This window comes from Pelophylax lessonae (genome assembly GCF_965119305.1).
Source record: "Pelophylax lessonae genome assembly, chromosome: 1".
In the NCBI taxonomy this organism is placed as follows: Eukaryota; Metazoa; Chordata; class Amphibia; order Anura; family Ranidae; genus Pelophylax; species Pelophylax lessonae.
Genome location: NC_138768.1, coordinates 578,023,498 through 578,045,580, shown reverse-complemented (window position 1 = coordinate 578,045,580; position 22,083 = coordinate 578,023,498). Strand labels below are relative to the sequence as shown.

General features: G+C 45.0%; 1 protein-coding gene across 1 annotated transcript in view; it reads right to left on the bottom strand.

Moving 5' to 3' along the window:
* The window catches only part of RCHY1 (ring finger and CHY zinc finger domain containing 1), a 54,398-nt gene that overhangs the window by 16,168 nt on the left and 16,147 nt on the right, over positions 1 to 22,083 (bottom strand). Inside the window, exons 3-6 of the mRNA XM_082271132.1 lie at positions 19,057 to 19,172; positions 16,426 to 16,504; positions 11,520 to 11,564; positions 386 to 444 (exon numbers count right to left, since the gene is read on the bottom strand). Coding sequence (XP_082127258.1) covers positions 386 to 444; positions 11,520 to 11,564; positions 16,426 to 16,504; positions 19,057 to 19,172 — 299 coding nt within the window. The remainder of the gene's footprint in view (positions 1 to 385; positions 445 to 11,519; positions 11,565 to 16,425; positions 16,505 to 19,056; positions 19,173 to 22,083) is intronic.

Genomic DNA, 22,083 nt, shown 5'->3' with positions numbered 1-22,083 from the left:
AGTTGGATCACTGTGATGTCTAGAAGACACAACAGACTTTAAAGAGACCCTGGTACCTTTCTGTTTGCAAGCGGTGATTCCTGTATTAACTTCTCCTGAAACTCCTTCTCTCAACACCTCTGTAATTCAGAAAGCAGGCTCTGTGAATTCTGTGACACAGTAGTGCCTATCTACAGGACAAAGTGACAACATGTCACAGAATTCAAAGTAGTAGATATGTGGGGATCTTCACAAAGTAAGTTTACAGAATCCAAGATCGCACTGATTATTAGGAGTAGGCTAGAAATGATTGAAATGCAATTTTACATTTTGTCCATAGATACAGTATGCTGTATGAAGAATAAAGTCACTATTAGAAAGTGATTCTACCGAAGCGGTTTCTCACCTGTGTAGGAGATGCCCGCAAGGAAGCACACGCGCTCCCACTCTGGAGGTATGGATATCCTGTAAAAGAAATGCTTTTTATATATTTACCATGTCTAGTTTATACAAAAATGCAACTGATTAACACCCCTTTCACATGATCAGACCGATTGGGTCCGCCTGTCCGTTTTTTAGGTGGACCTGATCGGGCCACACATTGACCTCTATGGGGAGGCCAATGTCAGCGGACATGTGTCCACTAACACCTGCCTGACATCCGAAAGGATCCGCTGAAAACAAATGAATGGCGATACGTTCCCTATCTGTCCAGCGGCTCAGATCGGATGAAAACGGACACGTTGTCCGTTTTCATCCAATCCTCCCATAAAGGAGAGCGGGATTCTGACAGGTTCGTCTCTGCACAGTGAGCGGTCATCCGCCTGCTCAATCAACAGAGCGATTCCTGCTGAGCAAGGGGAGTCCATCCAAACTGACCTGCCCCGTGTGAAAGGGGTCTACGAGTACAAGAATAACAAATATATCCACTTTCACCTCATCTCAGCCCCTTAAATATATTAATTTTTCCATTCATATCCTGCAAATCTAACATTCCATTTTTTTATGGCTCCTTCTGCTCGCTCTGGATCCAATAATAATGCTAATTGGATACCTATGAAAGCAATTGACATACATTTCCTAACTCAGAAAAGCACCAGCAAAAGTGGTACCGCCTTCTTAAAGATTTGCATTTCTATTGCCTCAAACATTATAATAAGCCTTGTCATACTGTATTACCTGCTAAAGCCTGACAGATTGATTATCTTAATCTGTAAATATATACTAAGAGAATGATACTATAAGCAAATGCTAGCCTAAATGCTTACTAATGATAACATTATCACTAAGAGTTGACAGGGCTACAGTAAATAATGAGATTTGTGTACTAAAAGCCTTTCTTGCCACCCAATGTAGGACCACAGAAAGCTTTCACTATTGGGTTATACTTGCACCTGCAGGAGGATCAGACATTGGCAAACGAAAACACTGTAGGCCAGCCCAGGATGATCCCTCTTACAACCAACATGTACCAAAAGCATGGTTAAAACACACAGGGGTGGGACTTCAAAATCCTATTTTCTTTCTCATCCTTTGTGGAACACAGCAAGTCTTTACTATTAGCACATCCAAAAGAAGATCAACTGTGAGGTGGGCAACAGCAAAAACTGCTACCAGGCCTAATGTAAACTAGAAACACTTCTGTAGTACAAATGCCTGCAACTGGCAATGGGTAAGGCTGAATCATCCACCTGGTAGTGTTTTCATGTTATTTGGGAGGGGGGTGCTGATTATTTTATTTTTCTTCTGAATACCACATTTTAGGTTTGTAACAAAACTTACAATACAATGCAGTAGCACTGCAATAATGACCAAAGGACACTAGATGTCACTGTGGAGCCTCCCTCCAGAATGAAAAGCAAAAAAAAGGAAGGGATAAAAATAAAAAGTCCAAAGATCAGAGATAGGTGTGAGCTCAGGCTAGGGACATAACGCCTGAAAGTATTGCATTCCTGTCATGTGCCTAGGCTCTGAGGCTTCCAGTCAGCAGGACCAAACAAAAAGAGGAGAGTTTTGAGCTGGATGGGAGGCATGGATGGGCACAGCACAAACAGTAAATGTTGGCAGAAGGGCTGCCAGGTGTGGGGCTCCCCAAGTCTCTGCTCTTCTTTTTTGCAGCAAGATAGGGTTTAGGAGTGGCTGAGAATAAATCTACAGGGACCATATGCTTCAGAGGCTGCTTGTCAACAAGCTACCAAAACCAAAAGGATATGTACACAATAGCCCATGCTCTGAAAAGCAATCAACAATCGATCCCTTTCAAGTGTGCAGCTAAGCAGCCGCTGTCAGGTGTTCCCCTACCGAATACCGGTTTGTTTAACAAATTGGGATTAACACACCACAATTACAAACCAAGCTTTTATCTCATTGTTGTGGCTTTACCCCATTGACTTGAAGGGCAGTTTGACAGGCGACAGAATATGAACATCCCCCTCTAGCTGTATTTTAGAATCAAGGTGGAAGACTGGGAGGTGGTAAAACCACGATTGTGAACCATTGAGCACCTCATGTTTTACCTCCCCCCTAGCCACTCATGTAAAAGGGGGCTAATTGAACTGTGGCCAGACTAGGAGAGGATTTTCATGTCTGTGGGTTCCAAAAGCAAGCACACGACACCTCTGGCTGACTGATCTTAGGGGAAGAAAACATAATGGTATGTTGTATACTTAAGGATGACCACTATTGTTTTTTTCACTGGATGATCTGGACCTGCCTAATGGCTCATCATCCACATGCTTCATGGGCATAAACGTGTATTTTTGAGAAAAACATATGCGTATCTTTGGGTGATAGAAAGAAAAATATTCTGAAGTTCAGATCATGCCTACATGCCAGACCATTCTCTGCTGGTACATTGTGTTCAGATACTGACAGCTCAATGCTGTTCACTGTGCAGAGTGATCTATCCCTAAGGTCCTCCTCACCTTAACACCTCACAAACCCTCACTTTCTCTCCAAAACCCTGCACCTAACTCAACCTTCAACTAACCATCCCCGCCATCCATACCCCTAGCCCCACATCCACTGACAGGGGCTACAAGCAGTACACCCAGCCCCATTGGGCTTAGCCCTGCAAGGACTGCTTGTAGAGTGTACCCACCACCCATAATCTCTAATGTGCTCATATCTCTCTTCCATCTAATAATTAGAGAGAGTTTCTATTCAATAGTTTCAAAGAGCTAAATCCCCCTGGGAAAAAAATGGGGTATAGGTGGGGTGGGGCAAAATTTAGAAACTTCATCCTGGGCACTGGGTAGCTTTGATGCGGCTCTGGCTCTAAACTGAAAAGGCCTTAAGCCTTAACTCACCTAAACTCATAAGGATTAAGGGGACTTCCAAGGAAGTTAGGCTCCTTACACACGGGTCCGTTCCGTCGACAGAGCCGCCGATCCCCACTAAGCAGGCCGATGACAGCTCCGTCTCCGCTCTGTGTTCTGCTGTCAGATCCCCGCTGTCCTCTATGGGGGAATCGGAGAACGGACCGCCTGCCCGTTCTCATCTAATCCCATCCGACGGATGGAAAAACGGAATTTTTGTAAAATCTTACCTGTAAAATTCCTTTCTCTGAGTCCTCCGACAGTCGCCGCCTCTTCATATTCGTCACATATGGGGTATTAGACTTTGCTCCGAAGGAGTAGCTAGGCAACAGAATATGTTAACAATAAAGCTTTAACATATCCCACCCTCAAGGGGTGGTCCCCTCAGTCAATACCCTCCTACTTCCTGCAACCATATCTCAGTTTTAGTGGAATAGCAGTAGAGTATACAATCAAACCCCAAAAGAGGGGCGGGGGCGGCGACTGTCGGAGGACTCAGAGAAAGGAATTTTACAGGTAAGATTTTACAAAAATTCCGTTTTCTCTTACGTCCTCAGACAGTCGCCGCCTCTTCATATTCGTCACATATGGGGACGTCCCAAAGCAGTGCAAACATGAGGGGTGGGAAACGCATCCGCGCCGAAAGGCAACGCAGTCTCCGCATCAAAGAAGGAACCTTACCAAAGGAAGGAAACCAGCTGGGCAACAGCAAAAAACAAGTGCTCAACAGGAGCAACAACCCAGGAAAAGACAAAAAACCAGGGGATACAAAACTTATCCCAACAGCCAGGAGTCCCCAACAAGGGACCCTAGGGAACAGCCGCACTAAGAACCTTGCGGCCAAAGGAAGCATCCGCCGATGCCTGAACATCTACTTTGTAGAATTTTGTGAAAGTGTGCACGGTCGACCAAGTCGCCGCCTTACACACCTGGGCTACAGAAGCCCCATGACGACAGGCCCAAGACGTACTCAGAGATCTAGTAGAGTGCGCCTTCACAGGCACAGGGGGAACCTTCCCCTGCAAAGCATAGGCCTGTTCAATGGTCTGCCTGATCCATTTGGCGATGGTAGAGGCCGAAGCCGCCATGCCCTTCCGAGGACCCTCTGGAAGAACAAACAAGGAGTCCGACTTTCGAAAAGACTCAGTCGATTTAAGGTGAACCCTTATCGCCCGAACAACATCCAGAGAGTGCAATCTCACCTCCTTTGGATGTTTAGGCTTCGTGCACAACGAAGGCAAGACAATATCCTCATTAAGATGGAATTCCGAAACTCGTTTCGGAAGAAAAGAAGGATTAGGTCGCAAGACCACCTTATCCAAATGAATAACCAGGTACGGAGACTTGCAGGACAAAGCCGCCAGCTCCGACACTCTGCGAGCCGAAGTGATCGCCACCAAAAAGGCGACCTTTTTGGACAACATAGACAACGAGATCTCCCTGATCTGTTCAAAAGGAGCACATTGTAACACAGATAGAACGAGATTCAAGTCCCAAGGGGGCAGAGGATCCCGCCTCGGGGGAACCAGATGCCGCACACCCTGAACAAAGGTGCCAACCAATGGGTTGGAAGCCACGGGACGTTGAAACAGAACGGCCAGAGCAGACACCTGACCCTTTATCGTAGCCAGCGCCAAACGCTGATCAACACCCGTTTGAAGGAAAGACAGCACACGGGACACCGAGTACGTGCGGGGTGAAAACCCCCTGGACTCACACCAGGCAAAATAGGCCTTCCAAGTACGGTAATAAACCTTCCCCGAGGAAGACTTCCTCGCGTTGATTAAAGTATGAACGACCTCCGGAGAGAGACCCCTCTCCTTCAGGACCTCGGTCTCAACAGCCAGGCCGTCAAAGCCAGCGACTGTAAAGCAGGATGGTATATCGGTCCTTGAGACAGTAGATCGTCTCGAAGAGGCAGACGCCACGGGGCGTCGACCGCCAGATTCACGAGGTCTGCGTACCAAGACCGGCGAGGCCAGTCCGGTGCCACAAGAATCACTGTGTTGCGTTCCGAATGTAACCTGCGAAGGAACCTGGACAGCAACTGAATCGGTGGAAACGCGTACATCAGCCTGTACTGATGCCACGGGGCCACTAACGCGTCCGACGCGTCTGCCCGAGGGTCGCGCGACCTTGCCACGAACCTCTTCACCTTGTTGTTGAGGCGAGACGCGAACAGGTCCACATCTGGAAGACCCCACTTCGCGCACAACATCTGGAAGACAGCCGGATGGAGAGACCATTCCCCCTGATCCAGGGTCTGGCGACTCAGATAGTCCGCCTGCCAGTTCTCCACTCCCGGAATGTGAACCGCCGTTATCGCCGGGACATGAGTCTCGGCCCAAGACAGAATGTCGGCCACTTCTCGAGCCGCTCGGGCACTCCTGGTGCCCCCTTGGTGGTTGATGTAGGCCACCGCCGTGGCATTGTCCGTCTGCACCCGAACCGGGCAACCCTGCAGCCGGTCCGTCCAGCGATGAAGACAGAGACTTATCGCACGCAATTCCAGAATGTTGATCGGAAGGGAAGACTCCCCCTCCGACCAAGTCCCCTGAGCGGACAGAACGCCCAGAACTCCACCCCAGCCCGACAGGCTGGCATCTGTGGTGATTACCGTCCACGAGATCGGACGAAACGACTTGCCCCCGGACACCAACGGGGACTGGAGCCACCACAGAAGGTTTTCCCTGGTGCGAAGACTCAACGAGATTTGAAGATCCAGAGATTGAGGTCGCCCGTCCCACCTGGACAGGATCTCCGCTTGGAGACCCCGCGTGTGAAACTGTGCGAAAGGAATCGCCTCGAAGGCCGAGACCATCAATCCCAGACATCTCATACACGTCCGCAGAGACGAGTTCGGAACGTCCCTGAGGGACCTGACTTCCTCCCGGAGAGTCCTGAGTTTGTCTTCCGGCAGGAAGACCTTCGCCTGCACCGAGTCCAGTATCATTCCCAGATAGGGGAGACGAACCGACGGACTCAGTGTCGACTTTGGAAAATTTATCGTCCAACCAAACTCCTGCAGAGTTTGCATCGTGACAGACAGGTCCTCCTCCAGACCCTGGCTGGTCGCAGACCGAACCAGAATGTCGTCCAGATACCCCAGGACAGAAACGCCCTGGGCCCTCAATAATGCCAGAACCGGTGCAAGCACCTTGGTGAAGACCCGCGGAGCCGAGGCGAGACCAAAGGGCAACGCCACGAACTGGTAGTGATCCTCCGCAATGGCCAATCGAAGGTACCTCTGATGACCCTCGAATATGGGGATGTGAAGGTACGCATCCTTCAAATCGATGGAGGCCATGAATTCCCCCGGAACCAGGGCAGCCACCACCGACCGCAGGGATTCCATGCGGAACTTGCGAACCCGCACAGAGCGGTTCAGAGCCTTCAAGTCCAGAATCGGACGAACCTTGCCCTCCTTTCTGGGCACGGTGAACAGATTGGAATAAAACCCCCGAAACCTGTCCCGATGAGGCACCGGAACCACCACTCCCTGAGCCCTCAGGTCCCGCACCGCCAGGTGCAGGTCCCGCAAGCGCTCTGGAGACAGTTGAAGATTTGAGGGAAAAAATCTGCTCTCGGGCCGAGAGAGAAACTCGATCTTGTAACCAGATCGAACGATTTCCAGAACCCATCTGTCCCGCACACGGGCCAACCAGGGCTGAAGAAATCCGAGCAAGCGTCCCCCCACCCCAAAACTGGGTGAGGGCGCCCCTTCAGGCCGAACTGTTATGGGCTGCAGGTCCGGATTGGCCGGACTTCTGTTTACCAGACCAGGGCTTCTTCTGAGAGCCTTGACCTTTGAACGGTTTGCCCTTGTAGTGCGGCCGAAAGGCACGAAAGGACCCCTGAGGGGGCCAAAAATTAGCATGCTTCTTCCCAGAAGCCCCCTTAGCCTTGGGGAAATGGGGCAAGAGAGTGCTCTTACCCCCGGTGATCCCCTTAATCAACACATCCAGGGACTCCCCAAAAAGGCGAAACCCATCATAAGGCAGATTGGCTAAGGTCTTACGTGAAGATTGGTCCACCGACCAACATTTTAACCAAACCAGGCGGCGAGACAACACCGCCACGCTGTGCACACGTGCAGCCAACGGAATCAGGTCCAGGTCCGCATCACACAGATACATGACACCCTGGTGGATCTGATCCACCATATCCAGGGTCGCCGGCGAGGCCGAGTCGGCCACTAGGACGCGCCTAAGCATCTGCGTCCAACTTGCGATCGCCTGGGCCGCCATGAGAGAAGCAAACAGAGCCTTAAGCATAGAACCCGTAACAGAATAAGTATGACGGGCAAGAGACTCCATTCTCCTATCCGTGGCATCACGGAAAACAGGGGAACCCTCCGCAGGAATCGCAGTGGCTTTTTTCAAAACCGCAATTGCATGATCCACTGGTGGAGGCACACACCACCTTTCATCAGTGGCAGGCGAAAAAGGATAACGCAGCTTGAATTTACTTGGTACCGCAAAAGGTTTGCGCAGATCGCGCCATTGATCCTTAACAGCGCGCTGAAAATCAGCATTGCAGGGAAAAACCTGCGGCGTCCTGCGTTTCCTCTGCGTCCCATAAGCCGCCAAGGCAGCGGGGGGACACACTTCGTCCTGCAAACGCAGCGTTTGCTTAATGGAAGCAATCAACTCATCCATGATTGCAAGCTCTTCAGGCGAGCCAGGGGGAGAATTATCAACCCCCTCAACTTCAGCCTCCACCTCAGACCCCACTAGATCAAGAGAGGAGCGGGACCCCGATAAGGAGGCCCCTGCCAGAACAGCCCCATCACCTTCACCCTCAGAATCAGAGGAAAGAGCAACTCTGGGCCTTTTAGTAGATTGTGCAGCCACCAGCATTTGCACCTGAGCAGCAAGGCCAGCCACAATAGTGGCTAAATCCCCCCCTGGGGGGGAAACAGCGGTCCCCTGGCTTTCCACCAATACTGTAGGAAATTTGCCCTCCTGAGAATCCATTGCCCCTGTAATGCCAGACAACCAAGGGTTAACTGCCCCTTTTAAGCAAGCGCGGCAAGCGCAGCCCACCGCACCACACTCAAGCACAATGAGACCCCCACAGGGAATATGCAAACTGAACACAGGCAATGGATAGCAAGAACAGAAGGATAAAACCTGAGGAGACCCTCGCCGCTGCTGCTGCCTCGATCGGTGTTCCTGGAAAGAGGAAGTGATGCTGCCAGGGCGCTCTATGTAAGCCTATGGAGGCTACAAGAAAATGGCCGCCATGCATGTAAACCATGCGGCCGGAGCGGGTGTAGGCAAAATGGCGTCGTTTGGCGCCGAAACCGCCGCTCCACAGTGCATTAAAACACACATTACATTCCAATATAAGAATACATGTCAGATCGCCGCAGCGATCGCTGTATATGCCCAAACATGCCAAAAAAACATGCCCCACAGCACACAGCTTCTCACACTGACCAGTCTGACACACACAGTGTCATACAGCTTCCCCCCCCCCCCTTGCAGCCCACAGCATGCAGCCGAGAGATAGGGAGACAAGCAGTGTGAATAGAGGCAGGTTACACAGTCCCAGACTGACACCCCCCCAGACAGACAGGTCCCCACATAAATACACTTACCTCACATGGCGTGGGGGACCCGCACAGGCGAACAAGCCGCTGCACATGAGGCAGGGAGAGTCGCAATTCAAGACGCACAAAATGGGGGTTAAGAAACCGCACAGCGTCCAGTGAGGTAGCCACCTCACCAATCATCCCTGCACCGAACAGGGATGGGTCGTTCACTATGCCAGGAGCGTTACCTGGCTGAACGCTCGATGGCAGACTGGGAAGCCACTGACCCACGACCTGCGACCAGGGGGATCAGCCCGAGACCCAGTCCGCATGATCCTCTTCGTCCGAAGAACTAACTAACGCTGACAAAATAACAGCTAAATAAAGGTAGAGAGAAAAACTCAAACAAAATATTAAAAAGAAGAAAGAGTCTGGGACAGAAAGTCCCAGCACAGAGAGAGCCAGCCACTCCTGACAAGCTAGACATTAAAACTGAGATATGGTTGCAGGAAGTAGGAGGGTATTGACTGAGGGGACCACCCCTTGAGGGTGGGATATGTTAAAGCTTTATTGTTAACATATTCTGTTGCCTAGCTACTCCTTCGGAGCAAAGTCTAATACCCCATATGTGACGAATATGAAGAGGCGGCGACTGTCGGAGGACGTAAGAGAAATAGGAATTTCCATCCGTCCGGATTTCATGGACAGGATCGGATAGCAGCGGGTTGTCAGCGGACATATCTCCGCTGACATCCGCTGCTCCATAGGTATGCATGGAGGATCCGATCAGGTCCGCCTGAAAAACTGACAGGCGGATCCGATCGGCTTGTTCGCGTGAAAAGGGGCCTTTAGACTAGGTATCCACCTCCAAAAAAAATAAAAATAATCCAAAATATGTGTGTTTGGTTGAGGCGGATAAAACTGAACTTGCCCCTTTTGAGTGAAGTACTGCTTTAGGAAACATTTCCATCCTCGTAGGACACTAGAAAAAACTGAGTTATGTTGGTTGTTGGAGGGGTTATCCTGAGCTGGCCCACAATTTTTTGTTTGCCAGGGTCCAATACTCCTGTAGGCATCAGTATAACCTGATGGTGAAGACTTCCTGTGTCTCTGGACGAGAAAGACACATTTTTTCCAAATGTTACACTGGTTTTAAAATAGGACTGTTTTTTTTCCGAGCCAGAAATAGATTACATCAGACATTTTACTAGCAAGTGGGGAGAAAGAGAACTTTCCATCAATTCATAACTTTGGTGCAGCTTATACATGTATCTATTGTATGGTTTACCCAAAAAAAAATTAAAATAAAAAATTATATATACATATATTTATATATATATATATAATATATATATAATATAATAATACTAATAATGAAAAGACTATATCAACAGGCCTCCAGTACATGACATGCTGCCAGACACTTGAAATACATTTCTAAAATGCTGTTAATCCCTTCCTATTTATTCTCAAACAAAATGTTTCTTTGGCGTTGCTCTCATACCACATGAGATTTACACCACGTGAGTCATAGATTTAAAGATGTAGAAAGATGCTACTAGGTTTCATAAGCTAATCTATATTTTATTATGACAGGGAAAGATCACAGAACAATCTTTGAAAATGAACTATTATTTTTTCAAAAACTTTACAATAGTGTAGGGGTCACGCCTCACCGCTCATAATAAAACAAGTAAAGTGTACAAATCTGAGATGTTTTATATTACTATAAACCATACATACTGCAAAAATACTGCACAAAATTCAGATTTTCTTGGCTTTGGTATTGACAGGAGATATTCACACCACAGCTAACTTTTATGCACTGCTGCCTAGCAGTAGCCAATATCAAAAAGGAATTCTGTGCAGTATATCACATATGCATAGCTCCCAACTGTCCCTGAATTCGAGGGACTGTCCTTGATTTGGAACAAAGTTCCTCATTTTGGTCTGATCTATACAATTGTTTATAAAATGCTTTTTTTATCCTTCAAAAAGTATTTTCCAGGGCTAAACCGTTCATCCAACTTCTAAACTGCTGCATTTGTAAATTTTAAAAGCCAATATAAAAGAATAGTAGAGGTACAAAAAAGCAATTGTGGGTTAAATTAATTACATTTCTCTTTTCAGGGGGTGTAGCAGGGGGTGTGTCTTATGCCTAGATATGTTTGCTAATAGGTGTCCCTTGTTCCCATCTCAAAAACTTGGGAGATATACAAATGGCATGGTGATTGGTGAAGCAGCGTGGTTTAGTGTCACGTGTGCATAGAGTACAAGAGCAGCAGTGTGGCTTATACCTCAAACTCCCTGATACTTGCATCTTTCTTTGTAGAACTCTACGTTTGTGAAATCTCATAAAGGTGGGAGGTGAACATTAAAAGTCATGTATGTCATTTGGATCACAACTTTTAATTGGTAAATCAAAGACGTGTGACTACAGTTTAAAAGCTGTAATCAACCACCAAACTTTGCTTCTCTCCACTTGATAAAACAATAAAAATACTGTATGTCTACAAATAGTAGATAAAAAATACAGAAAACGGAAGACTAAAAGTAAAAGGGTTTGCTTTCTTCTTACCAGAAGGGGAATTTAAACATGACAAACTATTATTCGAATTCAGAAGGCATTCACACAAAAAACACTGAACAACATAAAAACAGTGAAATACTTTCATGACATTACTTACCTCTAAACATATAGGACAGTCTTGTCTTGAGACATTTTCTATGCACTAAAAAATAAATAAAAATAAAATGCATGAACACTTCAAGTATCTGATAATTCTTTTTTTGCATTCCCTTTCTTAGAGGGCTGATATTGGGCATACAAGGGCAGAAGTTTTGTGGATACGACACACCATCAGGTATTTCCTGTTGACAAGCACCCTAAAGTACAAACAGTTTACCTAAACTATACACATTAACATTTATTTTGTTTGGTTGGCATTAGTCTCCATTCACACTGGTACGACTTGTCAAGCGACTTGGTCAGCCTGATAAGTCACGCACCGTCGCGTCCCATAGTGTAGTACAGGACCGGTTCTAATAGGAGCAACACAAGTCGCTCCGACTTAGAAAAAGGGTCCTGTACTACTTCGGGGCGTCCTGGAGCGACTGGCGTAGACATTCATTTTATGAAGTCCGTGCAAGTCGCGCTGCACGCGACTTCACAGGTCGCCCCCTAAGTCGGAGCGCCGTAGTGTGAACCGAGCCTTAAAGAGGGTGCTGCACCTGTTTGCATCCACTTCAGCATTGGAAGAGTTTATCCACTTCAAGGCCAGGGAATTTTTTTTACTATTCGGCACTGCGCTACTTTACCTGGTAATTGCTGAGTCATGCAACACTCTACCCAAATGACATTTATATAATTTTTTTCACAATAATAGAGCTTACTTTGGTAGTATTTGATCACCACTGTTTATTTTTTATTATATAAAACAAAAAAAGACCAAACATTTCGAAAAATATATAATTTTTTACTCTGCTCTAAAACCTATCCAATAAAAAAAAAATGAAAAAAGAAATCAAATTTCTTCATAAATTTAGGCCAAAATATATTCTGCTACATTATTGGTAAAAAAAAAAAAAAAAAAAACCAATAAATGTATATTAATTGGTTTGTGTGAAAGTTATAGCATAACAATGATAGATATATATATATACATATATACACACACACACACACACAGGAACACTAGTAATGGTGGCGATCAGCAACTTAAAGTGGGGACAGTGATGGTGTGGTGGGCAATCTGTCACTAACTGACACTTTGTGGGAACTAACTGTCACTGACATCATTAGTGACACGAATACAGTGATCAGTGCTAATAACATACAGGATCACTACACTAATGACCCTGGCTGGGGAGGGGTTAACCGTGCACCTAACAATGTGTAATGTGTGTAATATGTGCTGCTTTTTAATGCAGATAGATTTGTTCCTTTTCCCTGCTTTAAAGAGAAAAAACCAAAGTGATCATTCCCTCTATACAGAGCTCTATATTGATAGTCAACACAGGGTTCTGGGCTGAGATTTGACACAGCCGATCAGCAGGTCTTGTCCATGAATCATTGGTTTGGATCTGATAAAAAATTCCCGCTATATGACATGCACCTGAAATCCAGAAACAGGCAGCTACGAACTGATACGGGGCTGTGCCTGTAGGAGCCTGCCGGTTGTAGTATATGTACTGCAGCGGGTAGGCAAGCGGACATACACTTTTGCAAATATCAGCTATTTATATCCTGGACACTCAAGGTGTGGCTGCTGTGTATTAAAGGAATAGATTAATAGCAAGCAAAAAAAAAAAAAAAAAAAAGTTTGTGTTGTTCTCTAACATATAGACAATTTTAGATGTTAGTTAGGATGCTTTAATAGAAACTAAAAACAAAAGAAATAATGGAAAAACAACCTTTGCACTAAAAAGACAACTTTAGGTAGGACTAAAAGCTATCTAAGATTTCTAGCAATAGTGTGTTTCTATTCACGGTTTGAATGAATAATAAAATTATAAGCCAGCAGTGAAAGTGAAATCTATTTCTGCAAGCAAATGTACAAGCATTACCTAAATGTAACCTCAACTCCCCCCCTACATCCATTCTAAAGCATGTCCCAGCATATTTTATTTCTTGTATCTTTTACCTTGTTCCAGTAGCAGGAAACATCTTTTATTACTCCCTCTAACGTCATAGCCAGGTTTGCAAAATTCTTGACAGCTGCTGGGAGATCTGTTCCTACTGATAGAGACACCCCCCAGAACTACATCTCCCAAGAGTCTTTAAGGCCCTGTTCACACCTGAGCGTATTTCAGCTCATAAAACGCTCATCTCTAAAGTCTAAAAACGCCCAACAAGCAAAATCCCATTCATTTCAATGGCCCCTGTTCACATATGAACTATTTGTCGCCTGAAGCAAAATGCCTGAAGCTCAAAAAAGTACATGAGCTTCTTTTTTGGCAGATTAAAAGCGTTTTTGTTAGATGTCAATGCCTGCCTCCAAACACCTGAAAAAAGCCCAAAAAAAAAAACGCTTGAAAGGATATGATCAGGTGTGAATGGAGCCTCAGGCTCCATTTACAATCGTTTTCAGGCATTTTTTCTGGCTTTTTTCAGGTGTTTTTTCAGGCGTTTTTTTTTTTTTTTTTTTAGGCATTTTTCCAGGTGTTTTGGAGGCAGGCATTGACATCTAGCAAAAACTACTGCAATCTGCCAAAAAAGAAGCTTGTGTAGTTTTTTGAGCTTCAGGCCTTTTGCTTCAGGCAACAAAACGCTCAGATGTGAACAGGGGCCATTGAAATGAATGGGATTTTGCTTGTTGGGCGTTTTTGAGACTTCAGAGATGAGCGTTTTAGGAGCTGAAAAACGCTCAGGTGTGAACAGGGCCTTACCTACACACAATATATGCCACATTCATAAAGCAAAGCAGCAACACAATTAGAAACAATCCTGGCTGGCTCTTGTTTAGCAAGTTTATGTAACATTTCATCTGACTACTGTAACCCCTGTGCCTGGAACTGTGGGCAGCCAAATGCAACAGATTTGTGAATTTCTGAGACAGATTTTCAATCCAAATAGATGCATATTTAGGAAGTAGTCAGGGCCAGGTTTCTTTATTTTGCAGGACTTATATAGACCAGCAGAGGGAATGATTTATGAATCAAGCTGAAACCTTGTAGTAATCCTGGCACACAATCTGCCTTTGCTCCTGTTTAGAATAGCTTTGCTGTATAAATGAATAGATAAATGTCTCATAGTTTGCTGGCATGCTCTTGGGAGTCAAGGCTGCTACACTGTATTGCTAGGAAAAAAATCAATGCATACATGTTGGGTGGGACAATAAAATGGTGGGGGATAGGCAGAATTCTGTTTGCAGCAGGCACGGCTGGTTGGAATTTTGGTGCAGCAAATACGTTGTGGTCATCCCAAACAGAAAGTTAGAAGCACACTAGATTTCTAGCTTGGGTTATGGTGAGCTGCCAAAGAGTATTTCCATTTTGCAGTCAAAACTGAGAAAACTCCACTATACGTTTGTCACACAGCAACACTAAAAACTTTTTTTTCATATATATATTTGTTTAAATGTTTCTGAGAAGAGGCCATCATGGCTGACTGCAAGAAAGTAGCTCAGCATTATCGGTTTCAATAGCATACAATGGAGAGGACTAGCTACTAAACCTTTAACCTTTTAGTAAGAGCATGTATCAAACATAGTACAATTGATAAGATATCTGCTCTGTACAGTACAAATGGGGTTAGCTATGCTAAACACAGATTTCCAGCCCCCATCATAACAAAAATAACTAAAGCAAGAATAGGTGTGACTTTATTTCCTGCAACCACGGGCTCACCCTACCCCTTTAAATGAACCAAAAAAGCTCTTCCTTAAACCAGAGTCAACAAAACCTGCTATTAAACTAGAAGTCCAAATTATGATTGGTGCATCACGAAACATGCTTTTGCATCCATGTTTTAGGCCTTCTGAATAATGGCCTGCCTGTACTGTACTAACAACTCTGCATCAAGAGAAATCAGACACAGCAAGTAGATAAAACAAGAATTGTTCTATTGCTGTTAGGGCTCTTTCACACAGAGCCACTCCACTCCGTACAGAAGGGCATCTGTGAGTGGTTCCCTTGCCAAATTGGGGCTGATCAGGATGGATGTCAGTGTTTTGACATCGGTGCCTACCTGAATTTACACAGTGGACACAGGCGGATCCGAGATGGCTCTACGGGTGGTCGGATGTAAACAGATTTTGCTGTTTGTTTACATCAGGCTACCTCCGATCCATCAAGTTTAGGTGCGCAAAACCTGGACAGACTCAGAGGCAGTCAGGTGTAAACCGACCCAAGTCAGTTTACACCCACCTGTCCACAGAGCTACATGGAGCTTTCAATCAAGTCAGCCTGAAAACTGACAGGAGGACCTGATCAGAATGCGTGTGAAAGGGTTCTTACTGTTTTTCTATTTTCTTTTGAAATAAACAAGCATAAGCAAAAGCAAGATAAAAAAAAACTACCAGCCTACAGAATTGCCTAAGTGAAAGGGGTCCAAATTTGGTGCATACCACCAGGCAGTGGGTCTCTCCTGCATTTTCGATCAACTTTTTTAAAAGAGAAGTATGGGTATTTTTTTATTGTAGAATCATACTTACCTCAATGGATGCAGCATTGGTCCAATACTGCACCTGACCCCCGCCAGCTCTAAGACTGAGAGCCTAGCAACACTGACAATCGCTCAGTTCTCAGAGCTCCCTGAGCAGAGAGCTGGTGACTGTCAGTCACCGCTCTATGCTCTGCCCCCCTCCCGCGCACACTGGAGCGCTGAGCTGTGGAGAGGCGGGGGCGGCCGGGTGCTGGTCCAGGTATGAGGGCAGGTCCTGACCATATGGTTGCTATTTTTCCCAAGCCTGGACTGGCTCTGTGACATCAGCGGACAGCATGCTTCAGCCTGCTCTCTGCTGAAAATGGGACACAGGAGTGCAGAACGAACTGCACTCCTGTGATCCACAGGAGCAGAACAGCCAAACAAGCTTTTGCAGTACTTCTCCTTTAAGGTTAACTCAAGATAAAAGATCGATGTTGCTTTCTTACCTTGTGGTTTCCTCTGAAGCTTAATGGCAAACATAAGTTACACTTTGCACAATGCTCGAACTGTTCCTTTGGGCCAATCCTAATGAACAAAAAAGGTAATCCTCTTAAAACTAAAAAAGGTATAGTGAGAGTAAAGTGCATTGCATCTCAAAATGACAGGTGAGATATCTAGTATTTTATTGCTGTATTAGGCAGCATGCACTTGTGATCTGACAGCCAAGAATCAAAATACAGTATATGGTTTGATAAACCCTTCCCACCTCCCTATCTGTAAATAATCTTTCTCCTGTTCTGGAGATATATTAACATTCTCTGTTTGAGAGCTACCAAACAACACTTAGCAGCAGCTGGTGGTTCTCAATACCAGCTATCCCTGACATCTCAGATCCCCAATTAGCATGATTTCTGATCATGTGATCACTAGCTCAGCTATGAAATGTGATCGCATGGAGGCCAGAAGTTTTACTGAAAATATTAAAGCTTTTAACCTGCAGATTAACACTGTTGTTTTCAGACTACAGTGCTCATTTGCAGTGCCATATGTTTAAAGCAGAACTAAAGTCTTTTTAAGAAACACTGCTGGCGGGTAGGCTTTTATAGTATCACAAAATAGACTGTCTCTTCTGCCTGCCAGCAATGTTTCTTCTGGATGCACACTTGCCACTCATGCACAGATCAGTATACATTTTCAGCATACCTTGGTGCCAGGATAAATCAACTGCAGTGTCCATGCATGGAAGTTGCATTATTCTGGGCTGACCTATCAAGAAGGCCACAGAAGTCAAACTGGTAAGGAGACCGGGCAAAAATGTCAGTGGTGTTGGCGCTGGAGAGGTTCCCTAGGCCACAAATATATTTATTTTTTGCAGTTGTATACATTTGTCAGCTTATATTAAAAAAAAAAAAAAAAAAAAAAAAGAGCAGGAAATAGTTTAACCACTTGCCGACCGCCACACTACTATATACTGCGGCAGTCAGCCCCTCCTGGGTAAAGCGAAGTACCAGTACGTCGCTAAACCCACAAGCACCCGCCCCCGCTCGTTCCCTGACATCCCCGCGCGCGTGACCGGCGGCTCCGATGTCCGCCAGTCAATCGCAATCTCCCGCTGGACAGGGAGAAAGGCAGACGGCTGATGTAAACAAAGCCGCCTGTCATTCTCCCTGATGCAAGTGCAGAGACTATACGATCCTGCTATGTAGGATCGTATATCTCTGTGGTTGCATCACAAGCCACGCCCCCCAAAGTTAGAATCACGCCCCTAGGGATACATTTAACCCATTGATCACCAATAAAGTGAACCCCTTCCCTGCCAGTGTCATTTTTACAGTAACCGTGCATATTTATAGCACTGATTACTGTAGTAATGTCACTGGTACTCCCAAGAGTGTCTAAAATGTCAGTCAGGGGTCCGATCTGTCTGCCGCAATGTTGCAGTCCCGCAAAAAAAAATAAAAAAAATCGCAGATAGCCGCCATTACTAGTTAAAAACAATAAAAATGACATAAATATTTCCCCTAGTTAGTAAACGTAATAACTTTTGCGCAAACCAATCAAAATACGCTTATTGCGATTTTTTGTCACTCTTTTTTTGTTTATAGCGCAAAAAGTAAAAAAAATCGCACAGGTGATCAAATACCACCAAAAGAAAGCTCTGTTTGTGGGGAAAAAAAAGGACTTCAATTTCATTTGGGTACAGTGCGGCACGACCACGCAATTGTCCGTTAAATTCACGCAGTGCCGAATCACAAAATAGGCTCTGGTCTTTGAGCAGCCAAATCCTCCGGGGCTTAAGTGGTTAAGGTATGCAAATAAGCCATAGAATTATTGTCAAGTTTACTAATGAATGTTGGCACTACTGACTTGGGCATTTAAGAATCAATAACCTCTGGGCATTAGGGGTAAGTACTGCTTTTAGGAGGTCTAAGTAGTAATAGGCTGGATCAATTCATTTGTCAGTCAGCCTTGAAGGAGTAGCCTTGAGCCGCTTGCATCCTAGCGACAATATAGATGGACATGCTCCTTCTGGGCTGTTCTTTTGGCAATGAGTTTCCCATCAGGTCCCCTCTGATGGCTGCTGGGATGAGCCATTTCTGCCTGTATATAGCTTGAATGGCTAGGGCTCCTTCCACAAGCCATCAGGGAGAACCTGATAAGGAACCGCAACACCCAACCTGTCCCTCGGCCTCCTCCCAGGCCAATTAAACCATATTCAGGAAGAAATGGCTCTCCCCACCAGCAGTCAGAGCAGATCTGATTGGGAATCGCAACACCCAACCAATGCTAGCTTCCCCACATGTCCCCCTGGCCAATGAAATTACACAAGGGCAGAAAACGCTATTCTGACCAATCAAATGTAACAAAACTGGAACGCTGAGAAAAAGACTGCACAACTCCTTCCATGCTGCAAAACAACCTTGGGCCCAAACCAATTATGGGTGAACCCAATTTCCTTAGGTCCTTAAGGTAAGAATTCTGCAGCTCTCTTCCAAATGGTTCCTCCCACCGGAGGAACCATATGTCAGTTCACTATTGTTCTGCAAAGGAAATGTTGCTACTTTGTGTTTTCACAATTACTTCACATTCATATAATAGTTTATGAAGGCAATTTATAAAATAAACACAAGACATACCTGCAAATTCCACATCCATCACAGTGATACTGTTTCTTGTCTTTGTCAAAAAGATGACATATATCGCAGTAATAGTCTCCAAAAACATGATTACAATGCTCACAACTTTTTTGAGCCTAAAGAAAAAATAAATATGAAAACAAATCAATGTTTGCCATATTGTGAATAATACAGGAACTGTCACAGAGAAAGACTGATAGCTTGGCATCTAAATTCATTACTTTGGGGTGCCACCACTAAAACACATATGCCATACTTTCCACACCATGGCTCCTGTTTACTAGGAGCGTGGCACACAATTTTAGCATGAGAAACACTTTGGAGTCCATGCTGTGTATTATTTTTACAGACATAATACAATTATTAAAGGCATTTCTGTCATGGAAGAAAATATAAAACTGCTACAGGTATAAAGTGCACAACCCTAGAGTGATCTACACCTATCTACAGCAAACTTTAAGAAAACAATCCCATGCTTTGCCGGCACTGCATGGGATATCTGCTCGTTTTTGTCTATGGGTGCGGAGAGCAGAGATATACTTACCTAATCCTCTGAGCGCAAGACTGGTCCCTGCTGCTTCAGCCCCTCCCACACTAGCGTTCTTTTGCATGGACTGTTTCTGACATCATCATGCCCATAGACCAGCTCTGGACATGAGAATGACAGGAACAGTCCACCGCTGTTTTCCAGAGAATCAAAGGGTCGGGTAAGTTTAGCTTTTCTGAGCTCCCCTGAACAAAATGAGCAGCTAACCCATGCAGTGCGGGCACAGCGCCACTGCGTAGGGATTTTTCCCCCGGAGTTCTTCTTTAAACTTTGCTTTTAAAAGTTTATATGCCAGGATGTTAGGCAAAGCTCTGGAATATCCTGATAAAATTCTCCCTTCCCACTGCTTTTCAGTGGATTCCAACAGATCGCTAAAGTAGGAAGTTATCAGAAGGCCTCTCTTGGAAATCGAGATGTGCTAATGTGATGAATGCAAAACTATTTCTGCTAGTATAAATCATCATCATCTCCATGCTGGATTTTCATATACTTCTTTGAACCCAAAAGAGAGACTGACAACAGACTGGCATTAAGCCAAAACCTGAATTTCATGACCTGTAAGGTATAGGGGCAAGAAGAAAAATTCCCTTTAAGGCCCATTTCACACTGGTACGACCTGAAAGTCAAGCGACTTGAAGCAATGCCTGTGTAATGTTGAGGTTTATGGACCTCAAGTTGCATCAAAGTCGGACCAAAGTAGTGCAGGAACTACTTTGAATTCGCTGCGGCTTGAAATCACACAGATATAAATGATACTCATTGGAAATCATGGGGTATGACTTTGCAGTCCCAAGTCGCAGGACAAGTGTGAAAGGGACCTAAAAGGTCTATGAGGAATGAAGATGAAAGACAGAAACTGATTCGATGATTGTCCAGCGATAGCACTGCTATTAGCCAATTTAGTCTTGTTATGGACTGATAGAAAACACTACCAACCCAACAGTTTACTAGCAATTTTCTTTTCGGTATGGCATGAAATCAGTGGCAAAATCTCCACTTTCCTGTTTCATATGATCTGTCCTCTTTAATCCCACCATCTCCTTTACTCCCAGATTGTTGTATCTATTTTAGGCTAACTGTTCACAGCCATCACCCAGTTCTATTCTTGGAAAGAAAGGAAAAGCAGGGTAAGACTTGTATAAGGAAGAAACATTCTCTATAAAAGAACAAAACATCTTTCCACAGAACAGCAGGGTCCACCAAGCATTATTTCTAGCAGCTGTGGGACCAGAAGCTGTAAACAGGTTTTAGCTTGTATAAGAGAAGAGTGAACAGCAAGAATTTACAAAGCATTTGCAGAGCTTTTAGCAAGCTTTATTGAAGCTTTTAAAGCACCATTCAGCTCCAGTTTGTAAATGCTGAACATATAGTAGATCCTAATGAGAGTGCTAATTGCCACTTTAAGCAAGCTTTCGATAGGCTTTCAAGAAGCTTCAAGAAGTGCTGAAGCCTGCTAGCAGCTTACTTAAAATGGCAATCAGCACTCCCATTAGGATACGTGTTCAGCATTTACAAACTGGAGTTGAATAGTACTTTAAAGCGGAGTTCCACATATTTTTTTTTAAGTCCCTTTAGATCATTCAGACTTTAGTAATACATTTCACAATCTTAGTCATTTTTTTTTTTTTTTTATGCAAATACCTTTTATTTTCTATTTTCGTCCGCCGCTGTTATGGTGGACGCTTCGGCGATTACGTCATTCGGCGATTTGCAAGGGCCCCTGGGATAGCACCGTGATGCCATGCTCCTTGCGAATCGCCTAGGGACGAAATATCGCGTTATTTGCAGGCCGGAAATTACGCGAATAGGCGGACTTAAGCAACAATTTACCTACAGCCAAGATCAGTGACTGACTGTGCATGCGCACTGGGACGGAACATGCGTACTGGGACGCGGTGGGGATGCAGCAACAGCTGATGCATTACGTAATTGCACGGGAGGGAGAGCCGCACTGTGATATTACTGCTCAGGCGCGAAATCCGGGTGCATGCTGGGTAGCCAGCTGCACAGAAATCCTGGAAATGAATGCGGGAGGGCTTCAGATGACCACAGCTAGAATGGAACCTGCCTGCTTCTGACATCAGGTAAGTAAAAGCTTATTTTTTAATAAAATAAAACAAAATGCATTATGACTGTTTGATAATCTTCATGTACTTGATTTGTCAAAGCTACAGGCGTCTTCAACTAAAAATTGTTTAGGGAACTGGAACTCCGCTTTAAAAGCTTCAACAAAGCTTGCTGAAAGCTCTGCAAATGCTTTGTCAAAGCTTGCTGTACACACTGCTCTTATACAAGCTGAAGCCTGTGTGAAACAGGCCTAAAGCTCATATCACACTGGTAAATCTGCCACAAGCAACACCATCAGCAGCAAAACCATTGCTCTGTGGCTGTCACTTTACCTAATGGCAGTCAATCCCTTGCTGGCTCTCCAATGAGACACAGATGGAAAAAAAAAACCTAAGAGGGTTTTTTTTTTTTTT